Genomic DNA, 26,258 nt, shown 5'->3' with positions numbered 1-26,258 from the left:
AAAATAGATAAAATAAACCTACCTTTGGCGTACATTCTACAAAAATAATTAAACACAATGCACATTAATACATCTTAACATTCAAACAATAAAATATAGCAGACAACAAATTAAAATAACATTGGCTAACAACCATGTATTATATTATGTTTTTATGTTTTATTTGGAGGGGGTTATGGGTGAAGAGTGTTTTTTTAATAAGTCATTTATTATTTGACAATAATAACAATTAAACAGTCATACAAACATGCAATATCATTGTCTCTACCCTATCACCACCCCCCTGTCCCCCATCACCATCACCAATCTAATATTTCTAACCTACTTAATATAATTAAACATTATAGATTATTTCTTATAGCTATACCTCTATAAGCCCCTAAATATCCTTTAAAAAAAGAATATTATTTATGTTTAAAATAAGCACTTGGTTATAATTTCATTGTGAGCGGCAGTATATCACAATAAATTATATACAGAAACATCTTTTCTTTATAAGGTCCCAAATTTTGCAGTTTACCAATATTGCCTTTAATATATTCCATTATTAATTGAAAAGTAAAGGCAAGAAATATAACATTCTATCTTAAATCTGAGGGCTTTCAGTCCCATAACTTATTAACCTTTTCTCATTTCCTCAGAAATTGTTGCTCAGTTTCCCATTTATCACTATTGTCAACTTGTCCATTATAGATAAATCATATACATTCATAATCTGTTCTTCAAATAAATCTGTGCTTATTATCTTCCAATATCTAGCAAATATCAGGCGAACTGCCGTAACCAAATACAAAATAACACCTTCTTCTTCTTCATTTAGTTTTCCTTTTATATCTTCTGTAATATTTAGTAAGAATAGTTTAGGGTTTAATTCAAATTCAATTTGCATAATATCCTGAATTTTGGAATGAATCAGATCCCAGAACTGAGTCGCTTCAATACACTCCCACCACATACAATCGATTATAAGATACATTGAGTTGTTTACATTTCCAACAACTGCTATCTTCGTTTCCTCTTATCTTAGTCAGTTTCAATGGTGATAGATGCCATCTATAAAACAATTTATAACAGTTCTCTATTAGGAGGGCACTTTTAGTAAATCATAAATTGTTCATCCAAACTTTTCCCCAACTTTCTAATGTTATTTGATAGCCCCTATCCTGCACCCATTTTACCATGTTTACCTTTATTGTCTATAAATTGCTTTCAGTTCTGTGTCGAGGAGTCTCTTGTATATTTTAGTTATCTTTATTTTTATCTTGAGATATAATTTTGTCAAATTCATTTGTTCCTCTTCCAGTCCCTATATTCTTAATATCTTCCTGTAGTTTCCCTCTAATTTGATCATGTGTTAACCCTCGTAATTCTATTCCTTCTTCGTTCGGGGAGAAAGGCAGGACAGAAATCAAATAAATGTTTATATTTATGTATTTTAATATTTTGTACTGTTTTTAAATTTTTATTGTTTTATAATTGTTCGCCACCTTGAGTCCCTATATTGGGAGAAAGGACGGCTATAAGAAAATATAATAATAATAATAATAATAATAATAATAACAAATATTAATAAATAATACTGTAAAGAGCATAAATGTGGCCGCCGCCTATTGCTGACCTTGGTCCTTCTGGCTGTCTTGAGTCCCTAGTATATTGGGAGAAAGGCAGGATATAAGAAAATAAAATAATAATTACAATAATAAATAAATAAATAAATAATACTGTAAAGAGCATAAATGTGGCGGGATATAAAAATAAGATATAATAATTATAATAATCAATAAGACTGTAAAGAGCATAAATGTGGTGAGATATAAGAAAATAGAATAATAATAATAATAATAATAATACTGTGAAGAGCATAAATGTGGCAATATATAAAAAATAAAATATAACAACAACAACAACAGCAACAAGCGATAGGAGTGTAAAGGGAGCCTAAAGGAGAGTGTGAGCGTGGCTTCCTTGAGGGGAGCTTCAGCCGCGAGGCCTAAGCGCCAAGGAGGCCTCCTTGGTCCCCACAGTGGCGGAGGAGGAGGCGGAGGAGGAGGAGGAAAAGGCGGGCGTTTGGTGGGGACCAGAAGCGACTAGTACTAGGCCCTGCCTCTGCTGCTGGAGGCCTCGGGGGGGGGGGGGGCGGGGGCGGGGGCGGAGGCTTCTCCGTCCGCATCGGGGGCGCTGCTGGTTTCGGCTGTAGTGTCCAGAGCAGCCGGAGCAGGCGGGGAGGGCGGCGGCGATGGCTCCGGCGGCGGGCGGCGCGGGGTCGGCGTCGGGAGGCAAGATGGCGCCGTCGCAGGTGCTGCGTTGCTGCCAGAGGGTGCTGGCCTGGGTCCCCGTGGCCTTCATCGCCCTGGTCGTGGCCTGGTCCTACTACGCCTACGTGGTCGAGCTCTGCCTCTGTGAGTGGGAGCAGGAGCAGGAGCAGGCTGCTCAGGAGGGAGCCCTGCCTCTGTGTGTCTGTCCTCCTTTTCCCGGACGCCCCCTCCATTCCCCCGCCTTCAAGTCTGGGATTCCATCTTCTCCTCCTCCTCCTCCTCCTTCATTCATTCTCAATGTTTAGTAGGAGTGCTTTGGGTTTATACTTGGGGAGGTCCTAGGTTTCCTTTCCTTGAGTGCCCTGTATTCCTTGACATTTGAGCATGGCAAAATAGGAGTTTTTATTATTATTTAGGGAGGTCCTACATTTTTTCCTCTGAGTGTCCTACATTTCTTGACCTCTGAGCATAGCAAGCAAAGCATGTTTTTATAGGAGGTTTTGTTTGAAGGTCCTACATATTTTTCCTTGGAATGTCCTACATTTTGGGGTGCCTTGACATTTGAGGATGGCAAAGAAAGCATGGATTTATACGTCTGTTGTTGTGGGTGTTGTTGTTGTTGTTGTTTTTGCTTTTTATTTGGGGAGGCCCTACCTATTTATTTTCTCAAATGTCCTACATTTCGTGGTGCCTTGTTGCCCTCCTTTGCAGTTAGGACTCCTGGTCCTATTTGACATTTGAACATGGCAAAGAAAGCATCCAATTGTAGGAGGGTGCTTTTAGCTTTTTGTTTGGACACATTTTTTTCCTTGACTGTCCTACATTTCACAGGGCCTTGTCCTCCTTTGCAGTCGGGACAACTGGTCCCCCTTTTCTTGTATAACAGAATCAGGGTAACCAGGCATCCTCCTTTTCCAAGACGTATCCTACATTTCAGCCTTTTCTGTCCAGCAGGGATTCCATCCTGTCCTCCATTCTGACCATGACTAAGAAGCATGCATTTATATTTATAGGAGCGTGTCTTTAGCTTTTTATTTGGTCAGGTCCTACATTTTGCGGTGCCTTGTCCTCCTTTGCAGTTAGGACATTGCTTGCCCTGTTCAGAGGGAAACTCCTTAACCATAGAAACAGAATTGTAGAGCTGGAAGAGACCGCAAAGGCCCTCCAGTCCTCTTCCTCTTCAAATGAGTGAATGCTGAGATGAGTAATGACAGATAAGGAGTTTATTGTAATATATCAGCAGATGGTTTTGGTATTCTAGCATTTAACAGTCTTGTGTTTTGCCATCTGGTTTTGATTATATATGATGTTCTGCCCATTGGTGGAAAGGGCATTATAAATAGACATCATCATCATCATCACAGTCGGCCCTCCATATCCACTTATTCTTTATCCTCGAATTCAACCATCTTCGGCTTGAGGATATTCCAAAAAGAAATAGATTCCAAAAAGCAAACCTTGATTTTGCTGTTTTCTGTAAGGGACACCATTGTATTGTATTTAATGGGACTTGAGCATCCATGGAATTTGGGGCCCTTGGGAGTCCTGAAACCAAACCACAGCCAATACTAAGAGCCCTCTCTATTATTATTATTATTATTACCATAGTGGCGTGAAGAGAGCTTTCCTTCTTGCTGGGTGGAATTGAAGAGGAGCAACCCCACTCAATGGGGTTATTATTATCCCTCACATCATCCCAACACGAAACAACACACCAAAAGCATCTTGACAAAATGCAGGTCTTTGACTAACATCATCTCATTCATATACATGTATGTATGTGTGTATTTATGTATATTCTGCAGTATGATTTTTAGCACCTTTGCCTGATGATGAAGCCAATGGAGTTTTGAAAGCTTGCTACATGCATTTTGTGCGTTTTGGCCTATTCCCCCCATAAAGGTATCCCTGTTCTGTAGGCTTTTAAACATATAATCGGGACAGAGTGGGGTTTTTTAATATGAGGCGTCTGCTTTAGTTACGTTTTTAACTTGTGTATGTTTTTGTATTAATTTTATACTATTTTAACAAGATTATTTTAATTGTTTTTAAATTTTTATTGTGACATTTGAATAATGTTTTTATCTTGTGAGCTGCCTTGGGTCCCTCTTTGGAAGAACGGCGGCATAGAAGTGAAGTGAAACAAATAAAATAAATGAGTGGGCTACTCATCCCCAAAGAGTTTAGGGAGCCTGTTGCCTGCCTACAGGGTGACCAGATGTCCTCCTTTTCAAGGGCATGTCCTACATTTCAACCATCCATCCAGCAAAATGCCCTCCATTTTGAGCGTGACTAAGAAGCGTGAATTTCTACATAGGAATGTTTTTTAGCTTTTATTTTGTAACGTCCCACATTTTTCTTGAATGTCCTACATTTTGCGGCAATCTGCCCTCCTTTGTGGTTAGGACATCTGCTCATCCTGCCTGCCTGCCTCCTCTCTTCACAATCTTTATAATTGCAAAGCAGTGATAAATGAATAAAAAGATTAAGAGAATGATTATGGTGAAACATTGGCATGATCCTAAACTCTGTGGCTCATGAAATGCTTTCTGCTGCCTCACACTTAGGATCACACTTGGGAATTTTGCATTTTTGGGATCAGAGCGGGCATCCCATCCCTAGGCACAAGTCCAAAATCCTGTACTTATAAAATCTTTAAAATGTACAGTTTTTGATTCGAATGAATAGAAGAGAGCTGAGGAAATCCACCCTTTTGCAGCCTTACTCATGAGCATGCAACAGGATCCTATGTCATGTTTACTGAGAAGTAAGCCCTTCCCTGTCCTTTGGAGCTTATATCCAGGAATGTGTTTATAGCACTGCAGCCTAAGAATGGGTTGAGCATTTTCCTAAATTTTGGATATTTCAGTCCTCTTGAGTATCTTGTTTCCCCATATGCTTGGCGGTGCTGGCTGGAAACTGACACATTATTTTTTCTTAGTGGCAGCAATTTTATTTTACTTGCTGTTCTCCCTGTTCCTTGCAATGCTGTGCTCTGAGCATCTCTGAAGAAGCTGTTAAAAGAGGAGAATATGGTACTTTAGCTAATGCTGAAATGCTCCAAATTCTGGTCTGGAGCTGCAGGCAGCAGTAGTAGTGCATTAGCTTCCTGCAGCACTTCCCTTGCCATTTCTCCTTGAACGCATGAGCCAGAAAGGTCTGATAAGTGATTGTACTAGGTGATAAGAAAGTTTTAACATCAAGGGTTTCATGCTAAAGGTCCTTATAATTGCAAAACAGTGATAAATGAATAAAAAGATTAAGATAATGTTTATGATGAAACATAAGCATGATCCTAAATTCTGTGGTTCATGAAATGCTTTACTGTTGTCTATTTGAGATAATTTAATGCAAGTTCCATTCCAGCCTTATGCATAATTGAAGTCCGCTGAGGTTTATATCCATATAAGTGTGCATATCACTGCAATCTTAGTGACAATTTAATATTTGTCTTCACAATTACAGCAAGTAGATGAGATTTAAAATAGTCTTACAGCATATCTATACACTGTAGTGAGTTTGTGTCAGCCCCTGTGAGTGGATTATTAGGTTATGGAAACTAAAAAGAATCCACAGCGAAGGAGTTGGATTATTCTGAGTGTATTTCCTAAAAATGAGCTTCCTGTCTTGCTTCTGTTAAGCAACTTTTCAGTTAATTGGCTCACCACTGTGGAGGCTGTAATGTAAATCTTAACATCATGGGATCTGTTGAAATGTAAATACTGTATATTGTCAGTGTCTGCTATTTGTTTTCTTGTAAAATAACTTTTAATAAAATGAAATGGGAGTAACATTCCTCTTTCACTAAATGGAACTTGAATTAAAAACAGTATTTTCCTCCTCCTCATGGTCAGTACTAAAACATAATAATATCTTTATTTATATTTCCCACCTCTCCCCATGGATCGAGGCAGGAGTACAACACATAAAATCAGCATTACAACAAGCACAAATTATCTAAAATTACATCAATTAATAAACAAGACAAATTCATAAAATTTATACAGTCCATACCTATATAAAATTAGTGGAAGATAAGGTATTACCGAGGTTCCATTATGGAGGATCAAATGGATAAGCCCGCCGGAAGAGATCCGTATTAAGTGCTTTCTTAAAAGCATCTAGGGTGTTGATGCCACGGATCTCCTCCAGCAGGTTGTTCCAAAGTCTGGGGGCAGCAGCAGTAAATGTCCTATCATAGGTCGATTTCAGTCTCATTTTTGGGTATGCTAGTAATATCTTCCAGATGTTCTGAGTGTGCGGGGCAGATTGTGTAGGGAGAGGCGTTCCTTCAAGTGACTTGGGCCTGAGCCATTGTACATTTGAAACGCAAATAGACTTGCAGTACAATCCCTAGCCATTTTTGTTTGAATTATAATGACAGTGACTTTTAGAGGATATTATTCCAGGTAAAATATATTAAGACTTGCAATTTGATCCTGTGCATATAAATGTGGAACAAAAGCATATTGAATTAGCTGAGTTTTTTAAAAAAAGCTAAACAGTGGACTGCTAAGAATATTTCAGTAGCAAGTAGCAAGCCTTAATATAACCTGTTTGTAAATGCTTCTCTTTCCATTGAACCCTTCTTGGCATAATTTGTTTCCCACTGCCCCCACTGTGAGATATTCATTTGGAAGAATAGTGTTGAAACTGTGTGATTGTATATTCTGTTAATGATGTGCATCATTTACAGCTGCAGTTCTTAAACTGTGTACTTAAGAGTAATGATGCAGAGTACTGTAGTGGTAACTTAAAATGCAAGAGCCCCATTTGGTTAACTAAAACAGAGGCTATTCAAGCTATAGGACAGTGGTTCCCAACCTGTGGGTTGGGACCCCTTTTGGGGGTTGAATGACCCTTTCAAGGGGGTCGCCTAAGACCATTGGAAAACACCTATTTAATTACAGTTATGGAGTAGCAACAAAAATAATTTCATGGGTTTGGGTCACCACAACATGAGGAACTGTATTAAAGGGTCGCGGCATTAGGAAGGTTGGGAACCACTGCTGTAGGACAACGCATGGAGATTCAGGCAATCCCTTTTTCCTAACGTCCATTTGTATGTTTAATTGACTTTTTACACAGAATATGACGCGTACAAGCTTTACAGGTGTACGTTTTGTGTGAGCAATCTGCATCTTGCTAATGCCGGACACAGATGGCACTTAAAAATGAATATGGCTTGTACACATGTAGGTGGTTCTTTTTGCTGAGTTGGGTTTTTATGGGTATGTGGCCCCTCACCCATCCTTACATTAAATCATCTAATTTGGTCAGCTAAACACAGCAAGCATAAACGTTGCATATAAGATATAGACAAATTGGTTTGAACTTTCTGATGCTGGATAGACTATCTAACATATTACAACAAGTTAAAACAGTTAAAACCATACACAGATTTGTGCAAATGGGATTAAATCAGTAGATGATGGTAATACTGTGCATATAGCACTTGCATAGCTTCATGCAGGGATCAAAGCAGTTTTAATCAGAATGTTACTAAGGGTAAAATATGTGTCTAGAATAGATTCCTTACCCTATGAAGTGTATCTTGGCAGAATGCCTCATTGACTTAGATTTTTTTAAAAAATCCTCTTTAATTCTGAGTTAATTAACCAAAATGCAGAAAACTGATGTCTTGGAATAGTAAGGCTCTTGTTGTTCTAGTGTATGTGCTGTGTATCTCATTATTCAGAGCTCTGTAGACATATAGGGCCAGTTGAGATATAATGGTCTTCAACAGGAATGAGCCAAAAGCTTGCATGAATTGCCTTTGCTCTCCCTTTATGTGCCTGATTTCTAGAAAGATTTCCAAGTTTCTTACGTCACAGTTTCCCATAACCTCTGAATTGGGGAATCTATGAATTAGGACCTCCCTTCAAACCATAATATTTAAACTAGATTCTGGTCCTGGTTGGTTTCTTGATTTCTAAAAACATAGTCAGCTAGACTGAAACCAAGTTATGTTATTAATTCATTCATTCTATTAATTTATTTCTCTCTTGATTTGTTTTTCTTGATGGAGCCACCATGCAAGCCTAAAACACCTAGTTTTGTTTGATTTCAGAAACTTAGCAGAGTCAGGCCACATTAGTGCTTGGATGGGAAACCACCAAGAGATACCAAGGCTTTTAAAACTAGAGCTAGGTAGAATATTCTCCCCTGAAAGCCTGGAAAACTGCTACCATTCAAAGTTTAAAATTTGCACTTTTAAGCTGCTTTTAATCATTTTAATTTTAATGGATGTTTTGCATTGCTGTTATTTTTGTAGATAGTTCAGTTGCTTGATAATGATAATATTTGGTATATTTTAAAATTAAAATTATATTTGATCTAATTCTTAAATCTTTTTTAATGCCCAGTTTTGGATGAAAGGGTAGAATATCAATAACATTATCATTATCATCCACCTCAACATTAGGAAAAACTTCCTGAGAGTAAGAGCTGTTCAATAGTGGAACACATTCCTTCTTTGGAGGTCTTTAAACAGAGGTTGGATGGCCACCTGTCGAGGGTGCTTTAATTGTGAGTTCCTGCATGCCAGAGAGCCCTGGTGGCGCAGTAGTTAAATGCCAGTACTGCAGCCACAAGGTTGTGAGTTCTGTCCCAGGCAGGGCTCCAAGGTCTACTCAGCCTCATCTTTTTGTAGGTCGGTAAAATGAGTACCTAGCTTGTTGGAGCAATTGGCTTACACTTTGTGAACTGTTTAGGGAGTGTTAGGCCTGGAGCTGATATTAGGGCTCAGGAAAGCGGAACGTCTGCATGCTCCCAAGCCCTACTGCACTGTCTGGGCACCATCTTGGCATGTGCGGGTCCAAACAGCACAGTGCACGAGGGGCGTCATCATAGTGTGCGAGCACACCAATGGCGCACATTCTGCGGCACAAAAAGAAGCCCCCTTTCAGGGCGTCTTTTTGCTCTGTGCACAGGCCATGGCGTGTGGTTGCTGCGGCCTTCTTCCTGGGCAGAAAGGGGTGGCATCTCACCGCCCCTTTCTGCCTGTCTGTCAAGCCCCATAGTTCACTAATAAGCTGTATAGAAACGTACTTGCTATTGCTAGTCTACTAGTCTAACATTTATGATAATGATCAATTATTGCTTGTCTACTAGTTTAACAATTATGATAATGATAATCATAAAATCATAGAGTTGGAAGAGACCTCAAGAGCCATCCAGTCTTCCAACTCTATGATTGTATGATTCTCATAATTGTTAGACTAATAGTCTATCTCTGTCTAAATATACACATAAATGTACAAACTACATGTATCTTTTGAATATACAATATTTGTTGCTTTTTTTTTTAGTTAACTTGTTCTTAGGAGTGGTAGATAATGTGCCTGAAAACCTGAAAAAGATTATGACTGGCTGGTGAAGCAAGTATGCGTTGGATCCATTGTTGATTGAGAAAGCTGCGGTTTTCTTTCTGTGGTGGCTCCAGATGCTAATAAGGGAGGATACATCCTGATAAAGGAAGAATAAAACAGACCGTTGGCTCTGACAGTAATATAACTCTGCAGATGCCAGCTAGAAGAAAAAGGAAAGGAGGAAAAACCATTTCATAGCAGCAGGAGAAGGAGGAGGAGGACAAAATTGCTAATTCCTGTTTCTAAAATGCCTAGGGTTTTTTTTGTTTTTGTGGGGTGGGGATACATGGAGCAATGTCATTCTAGAGAGATGGTTTAGACAGGTGCTGCTCAAAGTGATGGCTCATGGACTGGTGCCATCCGCTGACAATTTCCAGGAACAAAAGAAATAATTATAACCATTGGGCACAAGTATGGTATTGGCTCCAGGAACATGGGAGAGAGCAAGGGCCAAATTGTTAGTCCCACACACCAGATAGTTTAAGAAGCACAGGTTTGACATCTCCATGTTCTGCTGCATAGTTGTCTATACTGTGTCAGATAATTGGAGTAGAATGGCTGGGTGTCAGTTTTCTGCCCTTGGGGCTTCCCAGAGACTGAATGAACTGCTAAAAAGGCTGGAAAATAACAGCAAAAAATTAACGGTGCTGGAGGTCAACTTCACATTTGGGGGGTGGGGGTGCTTTTAAAATGCTCCTGCAAGTTATAGTGCTGTTACTCCACTTTAACTGCTATGGTTGCCTCCTGTGGAATTCTAGGGTTTGTAGTTTAGCGACTCCTAAGAGCTTTCTGGCTGAGAATTCTCAATGCACGTTCCTAAACTGCAAATCCCAGGATTCCACAGGAGGCAGCCATACTAGTTAAAGTGGAATAATAGGCTTATTATTGTGTAGTGTGATAATGTCCTTTAAAACTTCTACTTGTATAGACAGGTATTGACATTTTTGTTGGTAGTATTTACGTGATGCCATCATACTCATAATTCTTTAGGGGGCTCCTTGAGATGAGAAAAAAAGTAGAGGAGAAGTCACATTCCCGAAATACATTTAAAATCCCCATTTTGTAGTGCGGAGGAACAAGAAGAGTAGAAAGGGCAACTGCTGTTGCATATATTTAGACTTCACTTTTGGGTGATGACTTGGATGAAGCTAAGCATAAGGCCACATTAAAAATGAGTAAATAGAAGAGATTTGACGGAAAACAAAAAATGGCACAGTCCTAATATAAACTATAGATTTGGAGAGAGGCAATTAAAGTCATAATTTCCAATCTGTATACGCTGGGACTTTGGGATAATATATTTGCAAAAGTATTTTTGTTCTGATTTATTATTGTTTACAAAGATCTTTGTAATTTTTAAATCTCATATTTGTTTAAGTAGCTTTTATTTTCTGAAAAAGGTTTTTAGTCATGTTGAAATACAATGATTGTAACTGCAGGATTGGAAGGGGCAATGTCTGTTTCAAATACTTATTTTAGAGGTCAATCTGCAACATGAAAACACAGGTTGAGTCTCCCTTATCTGAAATGCTTGAGTCTAGAAGTGTTTTGGATTTTGGCTTTTAACATGCTACATACATGCAGCGTCACCGTCTAGGATAGTCCCTGTTGTCCTGTGGTGGTGTGTGCACATGGCCTTACCGCCTGTGGTGGTCGGGACACTACTGAGGACAACGGGGGCTGTCTCTAATGGCAGTTCAGCCACATGGACGTGCTGCCATTGAAGGGCCATTGTTCCTAATGGTGCAGCTGCGTGCACGCACCACCATTGAGGACAAGAGAACTTGAGCATCTGTAGATTTTAGTATCCGCAGGGGGGGTCTGGAATGGATCTCTCGCAAAAACCAATGGCCGACTCCAAGGAATGTGGCTACATCAAACTGCCACCAGGGATTCAGGTCTCTCTTTCTCTGTAAATGTAGATCTTTCTTTTCCCAAGCAAAACTGAGTCTTTAATATTTCATACTCTGTCAGTGGTTTGAGTGTTGGACTGCAACTCTAGAGACCAGGGTTTGAATCCTTGCTCGGCCAAGACACCCACTGGGTGACTTTGGGCACGTTACATGCTCTTAGCCTCAGAGGAAGGGCATAGCAACCCTCCCCCCTGAAGAAACATGCCAAGAAAACCCTATGATAGATTTCCTGTAGAGTTGCCATAAATCAGAAATGACTTGAAGGCACACAATGCACACACACAGCATTTATTCTTCAAGCTACTTTCCTGGTTGGGGTATTTAGCATAGGAAAAGTGCCCCATTCTTTTCATATATTCTGATTTCTACAAAAGATGCTGTTCAGAATGACCTTTAATAAAGTTTTCCATTACTGTATTCTGCTTTTCTTCTGAGCAGCCTCCTTCCTGATCTTTTACCAGTCAGAAAATCATGACATGTGATGTGACATGCACCATGATGAGCTTTCCCCCTTTAATAATAAAGTGTTTGACATTTTAATTTTATTGTGATCCCTGAGAGTCCTAGGCAGAGATCAATTAATGTGAGTACTTTGCAGTACAGGACAAAACAAGGATGGAGACAAGATTTTTTCCCCTTCATTAAAACCTCATAATGGTTCAGAATGTTAAATGCTGCATTTTCTCAACAAGTAAATTGCTCCTCTGAAATAAATATATACCTTCCATTTGTGCTTAGTATTTAGTTTTTCATTGGCAGCTTGAAGTCTGTTTAATGAAACAAATAGTAGTGACCATAGGCTCACAAGACAGCGAGGGAAGGTTCAGTTCTTGCCATCTCTAATTGACCATACTGTCAGAACCTGATCCGGAAGCAGAGTCTGTTAACCTCTGGAGGGCCACAGGTTCTCCAGCCTTGATCAAAACCATAATCATAATTCTTAGAAGTAAGTCAGGCTGCAAGTCCCACTGAAATTAGTAAGACTTACTTCTGACTAAGTGTTAAGTACAGTCAGCCCTCTTTATCCACAGGTTTTTTTTTTATCTATAGCTTCAAGCATGCATGGATTGAAAATATTTTCTTAAAATATATATTCTAAGAAGCAGACCTTGTTTTAGCTTTTTTATATATATAGAAGGGGCACCATTTTACTATGCCATTATACTGTATCTAATGGGACTTGAGCATCCATGGATTTTGGTATCCATGGGGGATCCTGGAACCAAACCCCAGCAAATACCAAGGGCCTACTGTATGTTAGGATTCCAGTTTAATATCTCAGTTTTTTCACCAGAAGTACTATGTAAGTGTTTGGGATGGAAGGCGTGAGTGCTGTATTGCAAAACCCATTGTTAATACAGGCATGCCTCAGTTAATGAATTGTTAATACAGGTATGCCTCAGTTAATGGGCATTGCATCTTTAAACAACCAGGTCAGGTAAGTGTTGCATAAAATTACAGAAATACTCTCGTCCCTCTACATTTGCTGGAGTTAGGGGCACAGGACCCCGGTGAACGGGGGGGAAACAGCAAATAACAAAAACACAATATTTTACCTGAGAGAACACCTCTCTAGGAATCAGGTTCTCCATTGCAACTCTGTGGTCAATATGTGCAGACATTGACCATAGAATTGCACTGGAAGAGCTACAAATGCCTAATGCAGTTTTCTCTCTAAGAATCTCTTGATCCTTCAGTAACGCTTTTGGTTAAAGTTGACCAAAGTCAAAGCTGCAAATGTGGAGGGACAAGTGTAACTTTTTTTTATCCTTCTACAGACCACTTAAAAGTTTCTTCTGAAATGTATCCTAGGGATGACTTTTCTTTTACTACTCTCAATTTTCCTTATGATTTCCACTTTGCTGGCCAGACTTGTAGAGATCTGCCTTTTTTAACCTACTAGGGATAACTAGTGAGTCAGGCTCATCTAATTTTCCTCTGTTTCGTTATTTACACATTCTTAGTGAGGGATTCTGGCATTAGCTGCTTTTTGTCTTACCTGTTGTAGGCAGGCACCTACAACACACTGATCCAGCGACTCATGGTGACCCCGTGAGTGAGACACTGCCAAGCTCCTCTGTGCTAGATTATTGATGTTCTTTTCACCAGTCTTCACTCCTTCGTCTTCCAAATCTAAACCAGCTCTGTGTATGACATTTTCTGCATACAAGTTGAATAATTAGGTTGATAAAATTGTGCGGTCTTGCCTAAATGCTTTGCCAGTTGGTAACCATTCTGTTTCTCCATATTATGTTCAAATGTAGCCTCTTGTCTGGAAATTGTCTCATCAGGACAATCAGATATATTGGCATTCCCATTTCTTTAAGGGCATTCTATAGTTTTTCATGACCTTTGCAATCAAAGGCTTTGCTGTAATCTATTTTTAAAAATGTTGATTTTTCTCTGCAGTTCTGTGCATAGAAAATGAATGCAATTGTCCAATAGTTACTATAAGCTTTTGTGTCTTCTTTTTTGTGGATGGGAATGTACAGTGGAGCCTTGCCTTACGCAGGCATCCATTCTGGACCCCCACCCCCGCATAAGGCAAATACTGCGTAAGCTTGAGCCCCATTCAGTAGAATGGGGCTTGTGTTTGCGGCAGTGCGCGCGTGCCACGGGCACACATGTTATTCAATAGATTGCAGCGCAGCTACTACATAAACTGGAAGCTGCATATGGCGTTCCCACGTATGGAGCGGGCGCGCTGTATATTGATTGATGAATCTTTGGGCCACTGTTTTATTTTCCATAGTTGATGGTAGATTTTAATTTGCACTAGAGTTGATTCTGTCTGCATGGATTGTAGCAATTCTGTAGAAATATCATCTGTTCTGGTGATTTATTCTTCCCAATTTCTTTGAGTGCAGCTTTCACTTCGCTTTCCAGAATTTGGAGTTCATCTTCTTCATATGATTCTTCTTTCCATGAGTCATTCATTCTTTCATCTCTTTTATGTAGAGCTCTTCTGTTATTACTTCTATCATCTTTTTATTTCATCTTGGTTGTTCCTCTTTTGATCATAGAGCAGAAGGTTTCTTGTTCCTTTTTTGTTGTTGTTGTCATCTTCTATTTCTCTGCATTGATTATTGTAATATATAGTCTCTCCCAATGTAGATGCTGCTAAACAGAACAAGGAGGAAAAAGGAGGGGGAGTTAGATGGGTGTAAAAAAGAGACTTGTGGGTTGTTCGCATGGGCTAAAAGGCTCAGATTCTCCTAACCTTGCATCTTCTAGTTAAGACAACGCAGGAAAAAATCTTGGGGGCAGGATTGGGCTCAATCTTGCCAGACCAGATGTGGATCCGGAGGATCGGGCCTGATCCTGGGGTAAACAGCCAATACCATGGGGTAATTTAGCCCTGGTTTGCTGTGGAGGTTCCTGGAAACTGTATGCCAAACCCTGGCAGGTTGAACATTCTTACATTGCATATGCTTGTTCAAGTTATTTTATATGAAACTTAGTTTATATATGAAACATGTAGATGCTGAAGGCTCTGTAGTGGTGAATGCTTCTGAAACACTAGAAAGTAATTTCAAGGAAGGGTTTTGAAAAGTGAGGTAGGAGAAAAGCAGCAGCCTATTCCCCAGGAATTTCTTGATTATTTTAAGTGAAACACCTTGCAGAATAGGAAACATCTGGGGCTTATAGACAGGATACTAAAAATACTACTCCCTTTTGTGTCTGATTCATTTCCCACTGCCTAGACAGGTGCTTCCCTACTCTGTCTTCTTATAGCATAATGTCTGTGAAAACTAGCCTGGTAAATTCAAATGAAAATGTGTGGAAACGGGAAGATTTGTTTTGAACTAGAGCATATTTCACCAATATTCCAGAAGCATTCGATACTACACCTGCTCAAATAAAGTGTGGAGTAATTTTGGCACAGGGTTACAGATTACTCCAAAATACTTTATAAAATCAGCAGAAGTTGGCAATCTGTTGGCTCAATTATTGTATGAACAAGATACCTTCAAGCAAGAGTTGAAAACCAAAATAAAAGTGGGAGCAAGCAAACGAAGCATAGCTTGCTGCTGTATTTTGGAGATGTAACAGTTATGTGCTAAATTGGATAAAGCATGAAGTAACTTGATGTGTCTAAAGGGGAGAAACCTGAAATACTCACTGCTAGGCAGTTTGCAATGCTCATGGATCATTCCTAGAAACAATCAGCCAGCGGTCTCTTGATTCCCAAAATAAATGTTTAGCCTTTTGGAAATTATTCAGTATCAAATAATTGTGTGTTGAGTCCAGCTGATTTAGGGTGCGTAAAAAGATGCCAAGGTTTTCAAAACAGTGCTGTTGGCTGAAGTCCAGGTTGGAATGGAAATGATCAAAAATTTTGGGCACTGTGCACAGGAGAATTTCTCCACTGGATGACCCACCTTAATGAAAGCTGCATGATAGCACAGTTGTTCCAAATCAAGGGCTATTCTGATCACATCCTCATAAACACACCTTTTCTGTGCATACACAATATTGATAAATTAGAAATTTTTAAATAAACATCAATATTGGAGGGAGCCACAAAGCACATGGCACATAGTATTTGAGAAGAGTAGGATTGCATTTCTTCTCTGTTTTTCTGCTCTGGTTTATGGTGTCACTTGACATTGTCTCAAACACCATTATTTGGATTGTGTGTTAATTATTAGTTTAATAACTTCTATTGGAGCTGCACTGATGCAAAGATGCTTGGTTTTTGGCTGTTTTTCAGAACATAGCTATTCTTACCTTAATGTAATTACCATGTCTTGTGATTTGCAGACCTTATGTAATGACAGCTAATGTATATTGCAAGTGTGTTAGGATGGGAGCATGTTACCCTTTATCAGACATTTGTGAATGTTGGTGTATTTCTAAGCAAGATTTCTTTTTCAAGTGTCATGTTAAAAGACATATCTGATTAAAATTTCTGGTATCGGAAATTTTTATTCTTGAACTTGTACTCTCTGCTGCTTTCCTTAAGATGATGAACAGTATCTTTTTGACCATTCTCAAAAGACTGTGGGATCAAGTCTTGTTATGTAGTTGGACAGTGGGGAAAAGACTACTGTTCCTGAGCTGCTGTGAGCAGCATAGAAACATCAGGACTGAGGCAAGAAATTTCAACCTTAGCCTGACACCACTGCAGTCCCAAGGCACCCAAGATCACTGCCCTCATAGTGCAATCTTGATGCAGCTGAGATAACTTCCCAAGTGTCTCTCACATATACCATTCTAGCTGGTTGGTACTGGGATCTCTTGAGGTGTTCATAGCAACAGTTAGGCAAGCAAGGGGAAGGTTCTACATTGAAAATGATTTGGGCTAATAAATATAAGAATAAGATACATGGAAAGCCATAGATCTCTTCTAGAAACAGGATGTTATTATAAAGACAATACAAAAAGAAAACAGAAACATAACTTAGCTCAATGAAATAGAATTAGGAAGTCAATGGAATGTGAGAATATGAATGGTGGAATGAATGTTGAAATGTATGAATGGTTGAAGAAAGGTTTATTCATTAATTAGGAGGCCTTGGTGGCTCCGGGGTTAAATGCAGGTACAGCAGCCATTCACAGCCATAAGGTTGTGAGTTCAATCCTGTAGGGCTCCAGGGTTGACTCAGCTTTGCATCCTTCAGTAGGTTGCTAAAATGAGTACCCAGCTTGTTGGGGCCAATTAGCTTACACATTGTAAACCAGTTAGAGAGTGCTTAAGTCACTGATCAGTGGCATAGAAATGTACAGAAATGTTCAGCTTATGCTGAAGCTGCACAACAATGGAATGAATGGTGCGCACACCTGTGGCACCACTGTGTCACCGTGCCCGAGCTCCATTATATTCAATGGGGCTCAAGCATAGGTGGTTTTTGCCTTATGCGGTGGGGGCGGCGGGCCGCGGACATATGGATCCCTCCGCGTTAGGCAAGGGTCCACTGTACTTGCTATTGCTATTAAGTTAAGAAAAACAAAATTTTTTTAATTTTATTATTTATTTATTTCTATACCGCTTTTCCTGAGAGATCAAAGCGTTTCCAAATTCAAAGGGATATATACATTTATTTAACATGTTTTACATATAAATATACAGTTCAAGAATACTGTGTCTTCAGCCTGTTTTCTTCCTCACAGGCCCAGGATGAGTTACGGAGGGAGGGCACTGTTCTTCAGGCCAGCCTGTTCTCCCCTCACAGGCCCAAGGTGACAGTTACGGAGGGAGGGCACTGTCTCTTCAGGCCAGCTGTTCTCTCCCATTAACCCAAGGATGACAGTTACGGAGGGAGGGCACTGTCTCTTCAGGCCAGCCTGTTCTCCCCCTCACAGGCCCAAGGATGACAGTTACGGAGGGAGGGCACTGTGACTGATTATATATAGAGTATGATCAGGAGGATTGAAAAAAATATAACCCTGTCTTTTGTAAAATAACTGTTACGGATGTTATAATTTTTATGTTAATATATGTTTAATAAAAATATTTTAAATAATGATTTTGACTAAATCAGGATGACAAATGGGACTTTAATGATCCAAAGGCCATTCAGATCATCACAGTCCTTGGAGTGCCTTCCCTGACCCCACAGGTACAGTGGACCCTTGTTATACGCTGGGCTTTGGTTCCAAGATCCCCGTGTATAACAAAATCCGTGGTTGCTCAAGTCCCATTAAATATAATGGCATAGCAAAATGGTGTCCCTTATAAAAAATGGAAAATCAAGTTTTGATATTTGAAATTTATACTTGTTTGGAACATTTTCAAACTGTGGATGCTTGAATCAGTGTATAAAAACTCAGTGAATAAGAAGGACCAACTGTAATTGGTGCTGAGAGTGCCTCAGCTCTTGCCAGCAATAATTGGCTATGGCTAGGGAGGTACACTTTGGATCTCCAAATGCAGGAAGAGGCAGCGGAACTTCCCCATCTTTGTACACTGAAAGCAGGGCGTGTTTGCAAGTGTTCAGTTGGGACAGAGAGGGAGATGTGTATATATGTGTGTGTTTGATCCTGGGTGTGTCTGCCTCTTTCAGGGTGTGCATACATTTTGTATTTGTGTAAGAGAGAGACAAAGAGATTGGAGAAAGAGGTGAGGCAGGGCTGCCTGTCTGTTGCTTTCCCCCCCCTCATCTAAAAACATTTACTCAGCCCTGAGGTGCAGATTGTGTAGAAATGGAGTTCCCTAAATGTAGCTTGGGAAACCATGAGGGTTGAGCTATTCTATTTTGCTTATTTAATTCTAGAAGGAATTAAAATTGCACTCTACAACTTGGAACTAAATATTAAAAATTTTCTACATTTTCCCATCCCTTTATTTATAAGCATAGCATATGAAATACTCCTTTTTTTCTTATCCACTGTACATCTGTGAATCTGAAATGTTCTAATTTTTCTTTCAAATCTTTTGATGCAAATTTGAAATCCCTTTTTCTACAGTAACATGAATTGAAACATTACATAATCTGTTTATACAGGATGCCTAACTCATCTAAGAAACTATAGCTTTGGAAGTGTCATTTCAGGCATTCCAGTTGAGTTGTGATTGTTTTATTTTAAGAAGAAGCTCATTATTTTTTAAAATGTTGAACTACCTTATGTTGTTTGAATCTTTTCAGATTGGAGGGTATAAATTATCTAAGAGTGAGTGGACTAATTTAGCACTTGACAATTTACCTAGATGATAATGTTGGGATATTATTGATAAATATAAGATTACATTTTATTGAAACAAGCTCTTACTAGTAGAGTTTTTTTTTCTTTTTTAAAAAGATAAATGCTTTTAAATACACATGTATGCTTTGAACCATGTTAGCCAGAAAGAGCATTTGGGTATGTTCACCGTATTAAACATTTGTTGTGTGCCTTCAAGTCATTTCCAATTTATGGCAACCCTAAGGCAGGATTTTATTACTGGGTTTTCAGGAGCTGAATGAGTGTGACTCGTCCAAAGTCACCCAGTACGTTTCCATGGCTGAGCAAGGAATCTAACCTTGGTTTTCAGAGTCCTAGTTATGCACTCAGACCATTACACCATGCTGCTCATGTTAACATTATTCAGATTGACTTTAATGTGAAGCTGCTTTAGCTATTCCTTGTATTCTGTCCTCAGGTGTTACTAGATTATGAATTTGTGTAGGCTTAACAAATTGGGCATTTAAGTGTCCTTGTATAAAAACTTTCTGGGCGGGCACCCAAAATGGTAAAATAGCCCTGTTATGTCTTTAGAGTTTACTTAATTGCACTAAATTACCTTTTCAGTGTTGCTAGTGCTTATCCTTTTTGTAAATGCTTCTATATGTAGTTGAAGTTATTATTAGCTTGTTGACTTTACTACTGCATGGGTGTAATTCGGTCATGCTAGATTAATCCAAGACAATGCCAACAATAGTAACTGAAATCTATTTTATAGCTACTTTGTTCACTTCATTACTGGTTGCAGAACCTCTTAACTACAACACGTGCTATAGTCAGGGCTGACAGAGCAGAACTGAAGTTCAACAGAGACAGATGTGAAATCCACTGGAATATCAAAATAGTGATAGTGGATTCTTTCCCTGCCCCTCAGGTGGTGAATCTACTCCATGTTTTAGTCTGAAATTTAAAGGAATTATCCAAGTGCTAAATTTGTCTTGATTATCGCATTTGGTACCTTAGATAGCTCCTTTGCATTTCAGACTAAACCCTGTTGGCCTGTGCAGTCTCCTAGAACTCTGTTTTGCCCTTCAAGCTATTTAACACATGCATAAACTGCTGGGAGAAATAGTCTGGAGTGTGGGGGTTCAGTACTATTAGTATGCAATGAAGCCCAGCTCTATTACTCCTTTCCACCCCAATCCAAGGATACTGTCTTGGGTTCAAATCCAAACCAGTACCTGTCATCTGTAATGGACAGGATGAGGGCAAACAAATTTAGTTTGAGACCACTTTAACTGCCCTAGTTTAAATGCCAGGGAATTCTGGAAACTATAGTTTTGTGAGACATTTAGCCTTCTCTATCAGAGAGCTCTGGTGCCACAATAAACTACAACTACCGTACTAAGATTCCCTAGCTGGGACAGTTAAATCAGTCTCAAACAGGATTATTTCTGCAGTATGTTTTGGACCTTAATGTAGTTCTGCAGTTCATTTCTGCAAGGTTCTATCGACTAGAATTATTATTATTATTATTATTATTATTATTATTATTATTATTAAGTTTTATTTATACAGCGCTGTAAATGTATACAGCACTGTACATGCAATCAATTAAAATAGATAAAATAAACCTACCTATGGTGTACATTCTACAAAAATAATTAAATATAATACATCTGAAAAAAAATTAGGGTGGAGAGCTTATGTTCTTGCAGCTAGAATCTAGCCCTTTTTACACTGGTGGTGGATCACCAGATGATAGGATTATTGTATTATTTCTTGTTTTTTTACCTAGTGGCATAGTTATGAATGTCTTTCTCATCAAGAGCAATTGAAAAAATTGCTGTAACAAAGCTTGATCACTGAATTCAGTTCACTGCATCTTTCAAGAACACTGATTATTGCTGGTACATTTCACTTCTGTACTCTTGGGAAGTGTAAATAAACCACATGCTCTATTTCACTGTTGCCGTTTCTCTTGCTCACGTTACAGGCAGATGTCAAGTAATTTATCATTGGTTTAAAATCTTCCAGGGGAATCACAGGAAAATGCAACTTTTAAAACTTAATATACTGCTACATACAACATCTTTTCTTCTTACTAAACCTTAACACAAAGGAGAATGTACAATCATTAAGCTTTGTCTGGATTAGAAACTAGGTTGTTGAGATTCAAAACAAGTAAGGAGCTGAAACTACACTCTGAAGGTGGTTTAATCTTGACTTGCTTTGAATCTGGCAGCAATATTTTGACTGTTGGAATGGGGATAAGATGGGGCCACATGCAAAGGCATAATGCACTTCCATATCTGTTTCTTAAGCCATAATATGATCGTTCATACCAGATGACTGAGCCTGAGAGGTTTTCCATGGACAAAAATTATAACTGGGTTTAGCCTGATTTTTCATATGGATCTTTAGTTGTCTATCCACTGGTGCTTACTGCCTCTCAAACTGCATTACAGTTCTTTCAGCTTTGGTCTTTCCAGTTGCCCAAGCTTCTTAAAGGAACAATGTGATCTATATTTCCCATAGCTTGTTAGTATCACACACAGACAATGTCACTCCTTTTCCCAAGAATGAAAATAAGCACAGTTTATGTAATTATTTATTTAAATAAATAAACCAGTTTTTGTGAAGGGGATTATGCTCATGGACTGAACATACATATTAAGAGTCTCATACATGCTTAGTCTTTGGAGAATGCAAAAATGCATTTTCCCTAGGGTTACTTTTATAAGTATAGATCAGCTTTGTTCATACTTTGTTAATGCTGCTGGATTTATAAAAGACTTCAGGTGTATTCACTTTAGTTTTTCTTTTTGTTTTTCCTAGTTACTATTACCTCAACTGGAGAAAAAGGTAGGAATATTTCTCTGTATATGGAACAAAGTTTGCTTTAATTTTTTTCTATATGTATGACATGCATATCTGAGCATTACATTTAATCTCCTTCTGTTATTTGGATGATGTTTTATTTGAGTTTACTTCTAGTCTATTTATATTCTTACCACTGGAAAAAGAAAAGGACAAAACTATCTAGAACTACAGTCCAGTCATTATCATACAGTATCCACAAGGGATGTGTTCCTGGACTTACAGTGGAAATGTGAAACTGCAGATAATAGCAAACCCTATTATTATTGAAATGAATGGTGTCTGGGAGAAGTGCAATTGTACGGTATTCTTCCAGCTAACCATAAAGTTGTATTTGAGGACCTAGAGATTTCCAGAAAGTACACCTCTATAGACATTTCTAGGTCCTCCAGCCCAACTTTGTGGACAACTTCTGCTGGAAGCATACCATAGAATTGCACTGGATGACCTAGAAAATGTTTAGAGAAACTTCTTTTCTACTTTTGGACATGGGTAAATGAAATTGTGAATACCAGTCATGCAGATACAGGGGTTGTACTGTAATTGACACAGAGTAAGCATAAGTGCCATAGCTATGACACAGTTTAATAGAAGTACAGCCACCCCTCCTTTCTTGCAGACTTGGGATCCGTGTTCTTGATTATTCACGGAGGGGCGACCTCAGTTATCCTCAATGGGGCGCACCCCATTCAAGCCTATGGGGCTTTAATACATGCGAGTCTCCGTTTTCTCAGGGGTCCAGAACAGATCCCCTGCAAAAACAGAGGGTCGGCTGTATTCATGTTTTTTTCTTTAGAGAATAGCTGTATGCATGTTAGTTTGGCTCAATAGACATGCCATTTGGAAAACCTTGAGAAGCTGATAAGTCTGGCTATCCTTTCATTTAGCTATCACCCATCTCTGTGTTCCAGAAAACAGTTTAACTGGAATTGCTTCCCTAAAAGGACTATATTCTCCAAAATTATAGTTTGAATAGAGTGTGTATGAGAAGAATTCTCAGCAGAATGATTCCTCATATGAGTATATGTTGTAGGATCAGGACTTACAAATGATGTCCAGCCTTAGTAACCCCCAAAAAAGTTGTGCCAACAGTTCCCTCTGTATATTTGCAGAGTACCTTACTTTTTCTGCCTTGTCAGTGACAACCTGCCTTTCCCATAAAATTAAGGACTAATCCTGCATTCTTTCCCATATACTTGTATGTCTCTTTCTGTATGTCTCTTTCTGGCTATTATATATTTCCCCATTTCTCTGATAAACCCGAACACATGAACCATCTAGGAGATTCAGTCTTTACTTCTCACAAAGAAATCCCCTTCAAATGCTTCTTTCTTTTTTGTAGCAGCACTCCTCAACAGCTCAGTTTATTGTTATTGTTGGTGGTGTGTGCGTGTGTGTTTCTTAATCCTTCCTCAGAGAACAGAGAGTTAATCTTGTGCATTTTTTTCCCTTTCTGGTATAGAAAGTAGAAAGTGAGAGTGAGTTAGGGAATCCAGTTGTGGGATTTAGGAATGAAAGAAGCTTGAAGTAGTAGCGATGTAGAGGTTAAGAAGCGGGCATAACCTGTAAAAGGGAGAGTGAGGGTTGTCTTTCACCTTCTCTGATCCAATCAGTCAATTTATAGAGCAAACCATCCTGCACTTTTGAAAGAACGTCAACATGCAGATGGAATGAAGCTGCAGCTGCTTATTGACCAGCATATATTTAGGGCAGGCTAGGATTTTAAAGGTTCTCTAGCAGCAGTTACCACTGAGTTCCAGGAGAAAGTTAAGTGTCCTTTCATACATGGACAGGGAGTGAAATTAGCACTAGAGATATATTGAATATTGTACAGGTAGAACTCTCCCCTGACTTTGTAGGGGAACTGGACTTGCAGTATTCCCAGGAAGAAAGAAGAAACGGAAGGCCAACCTTTGACATCTTTCAGAACCATTCTCACTCAATTCAGGTTTTTCTGGCAGCCCAGTTCAGTGCTCTAGTGGAATCTCCTTCCCTGAAAATTCTTACTGTTAAGATCAAGGACTTCCTCACCCTGACTAGTTGGTAAATTTCTTTAGGAAAGTTGCTTAGGAGACGGAATTAATTTAACTAGTGTAAACCTGGTTTATACTGGTATTTTTGTATTTTCTAAGCATTCTATTCTTCCCAGGTTTCAGTAGTACCAGTTGTATGCTAGTTGGGAGCATTCATGTCCTGCGTGTATGTTTGAATGAATCTTGTCCCCACTTATAAAATGTATTTCTTCTTCGTGGTCTCTGCGAATCACACAAATGGGTTTATTCTGCGCCTGCGCAGCAATCCAGGCCTGCTTTCTTACCACTTTGTACTTTCAATCCTCCTTCTGGTGAAGCCTTGTCATTGTTAACCAACTCTAATTTTACCTGTTTACTTTCTTCATTTGTGTTCTGTACCTCTTCTATCTGAATCAGTAGCATAATGTCTCATTATAAAATGCTTTCTTATTCATCACAACAGCTATAAAATTAGGGTTCATGATTTTAAAATTATGTAACAAAATGCACAGAATGTTCATCCTACATCTGACCACCTTATTATAGAGTTTTCTTGGCCAGGTTTATTCAAAGGAAGTTTGCCATTGCCTTCATCTAAGCTGAGAAAGTGTAACTTGCCTATGGTAACCAGTGGATCTCTGTGGCTGAACAGGAATTTGAACTCTGGTCTTCCAGAGTCCTAGTCCAACACTTAAATCACTGAAGCACACTGACTCTTGTGCACCAAAGATACACGCTAATAATCAAGCTCCTACGTAATAATTCTGGATTTTAAAAACCAGATTTCACAGCAGAGTCTTTACTTACGGACTCCATATCGGACTCTCTAAAAATTAAAACATGAACTTCCAATTGTATTTTATTTTAAAGAAAATAAAAATTTTAAATGTGTCATTTGCAGTTTTAAAGGCAAGTTTTGCCTCTGATTCTGGTAATATGTGTTTATATAAGATTTTGCATAATAACTGTGTGTAAAATAAATGTAGTCAGTCATAGGACAGTCTAGTGTGTGCATATTGCCTAGGCAAGCAAGTAGAATCCCTCAGTGTGATTGCACTGGAGCTTAATTGTATATCTTCTTAAACTTTCATTCTTTGTCAGCTTGGAAAAATAGGGCAACAATTTCTTCTTTGACATGACAGAAGAAGTAACATGAGGCACTGCATTAAACATTCTGCAACAATTCCAAAACCTCCCCACACTCTTAATTACCGAAGGTGGTTTCTTCACTATTTTTAAAGTTCTTCTGTGGTTGCATAGAAATAGAATATCTTTACTTACCGTATTGAAAAACAACAGCTACATCTGGAATTAGAAGGTAATAGCAAGCCTATTCTGTTACCTTCTTAATGTAGTTTAAATGTGCTTGTTTAGGAAGCCAGGCTGGATTAGGAAAAGTAAGGCCAAGAAGAAATGGCCACACTTAGCAGACTTATAACCCATGTGGGAACTCTTGACAAAATGAAACAGGTTTTTGTCTTGCTTCCTGTTTTCATAAACTGTAATCCACAAGTGTACTGCATGAATATGAGCTTCACTTGCTATAGCATAGGAAACAAAATCCTGATAGTAATGTTTGTATGGAGTGCAGAGCAGTGGCCTCATGCTAGTACTTGTACTGTAGTTTCAACAATAATTAGGTGAAGGGTACTTTTTAAGAAGGGTGCTTCATGCTAAAAAATAAATTAATATAATTATTTCTGACATAATAACTTGCCAGTACCAATTTTATTACCTATCAGTTAAAAAAATCATATAATAAATGAATTCATAATCTGGTATTGTACTTTAAGCACCAAACACTGGTACTTAAATAAGAATTATTATCCTTGTTATTCGATCCGGATCCTAAATGCATTCAGTAGTCCAAGATTGATGGCTTTTTTATTCTTTAAATGCCTGAAAGATTTCCTCCATGGCTTTATATATCTTTTGGGAGCACAAACAGTAGCTGCTTCAAACACACTGTTCATAATTCTTTGCTGTTCTAATTGTACTGTAACTTGGATTCTTTGATCATGGGCTGCGGTTCCATGAGGAGGGACTTCTTGCAACAGACGGGTTGCATCTCACGCAAGTTGGAAGAAATGTTTTTACCAATAGTCTCAAGAACTTGATCAGGAGGGCTTTAAACTGAGTTCCGAGGGGAAGGGAGACAATATTAAGGAAGGTGAAAGGGATGTCGAAAATAGTCAAACTGACATAGAGGAAACAAGAAAAAAA

The 26,258-nt window shown here is 38.8% G+C and overlaps 1 protein-coding gene across 4 annotated transcripts in view; it reads left to right on the top strand.

Annotated features, from left to right (window-relative positions):
• The first annotated feature begins 2,127 nt into the window (after positions 1-2,127).
• The window catches only part of ZDHHC20 (zinc finger DHHC-type palmitoyltransferase 20), a 71,933-nt gene continuing 47,802 nt past the window's right edge, over positions 2,128-26,258 (top strand). The window contains exons 1-2 of one of the 4 annotated variants that reach the window (XM_042456877.1): positions 2,129-2,399; positions 21,982-22,008. In XM_042456877.1, the coding sequence (XP_042312811.1) occupies positions 2,237-2,399; positions 21,982-22,008 (190 nt within the window). In that variant the 5' untranslated portion in view covers positions 2,129-2,236. Of the gene's footprint in view, positions 2,400-21,981; positions 22,009-26,258 lie in introns of all 4 variants that reach the window. The other 3 variants (XM_042456879.1, XM_042456878.1, XM_042456880.1) reach the window with 3 other exon arrangements.

Source organism: Sceloporus undulatus, chromosome 3 (genome assembly GCF_019175285.1).
Source record: "Sceloporus undulatus isolate JIND9_A2432 ecotype Alabama chromosome 3, SceUnd_v1.1, whole genome shotgun sequence".
NCBI lineage: Eukaryota > Metazoa > Chordata > Lepidosauria > Squamata > Phrynosomatidae > Sceloporus > Sceloporus undulatus.
Note: the sequence above shows the minus strand (reverse complement) of the source record. Positions and strands in the feature narration are given on the sequence as shown.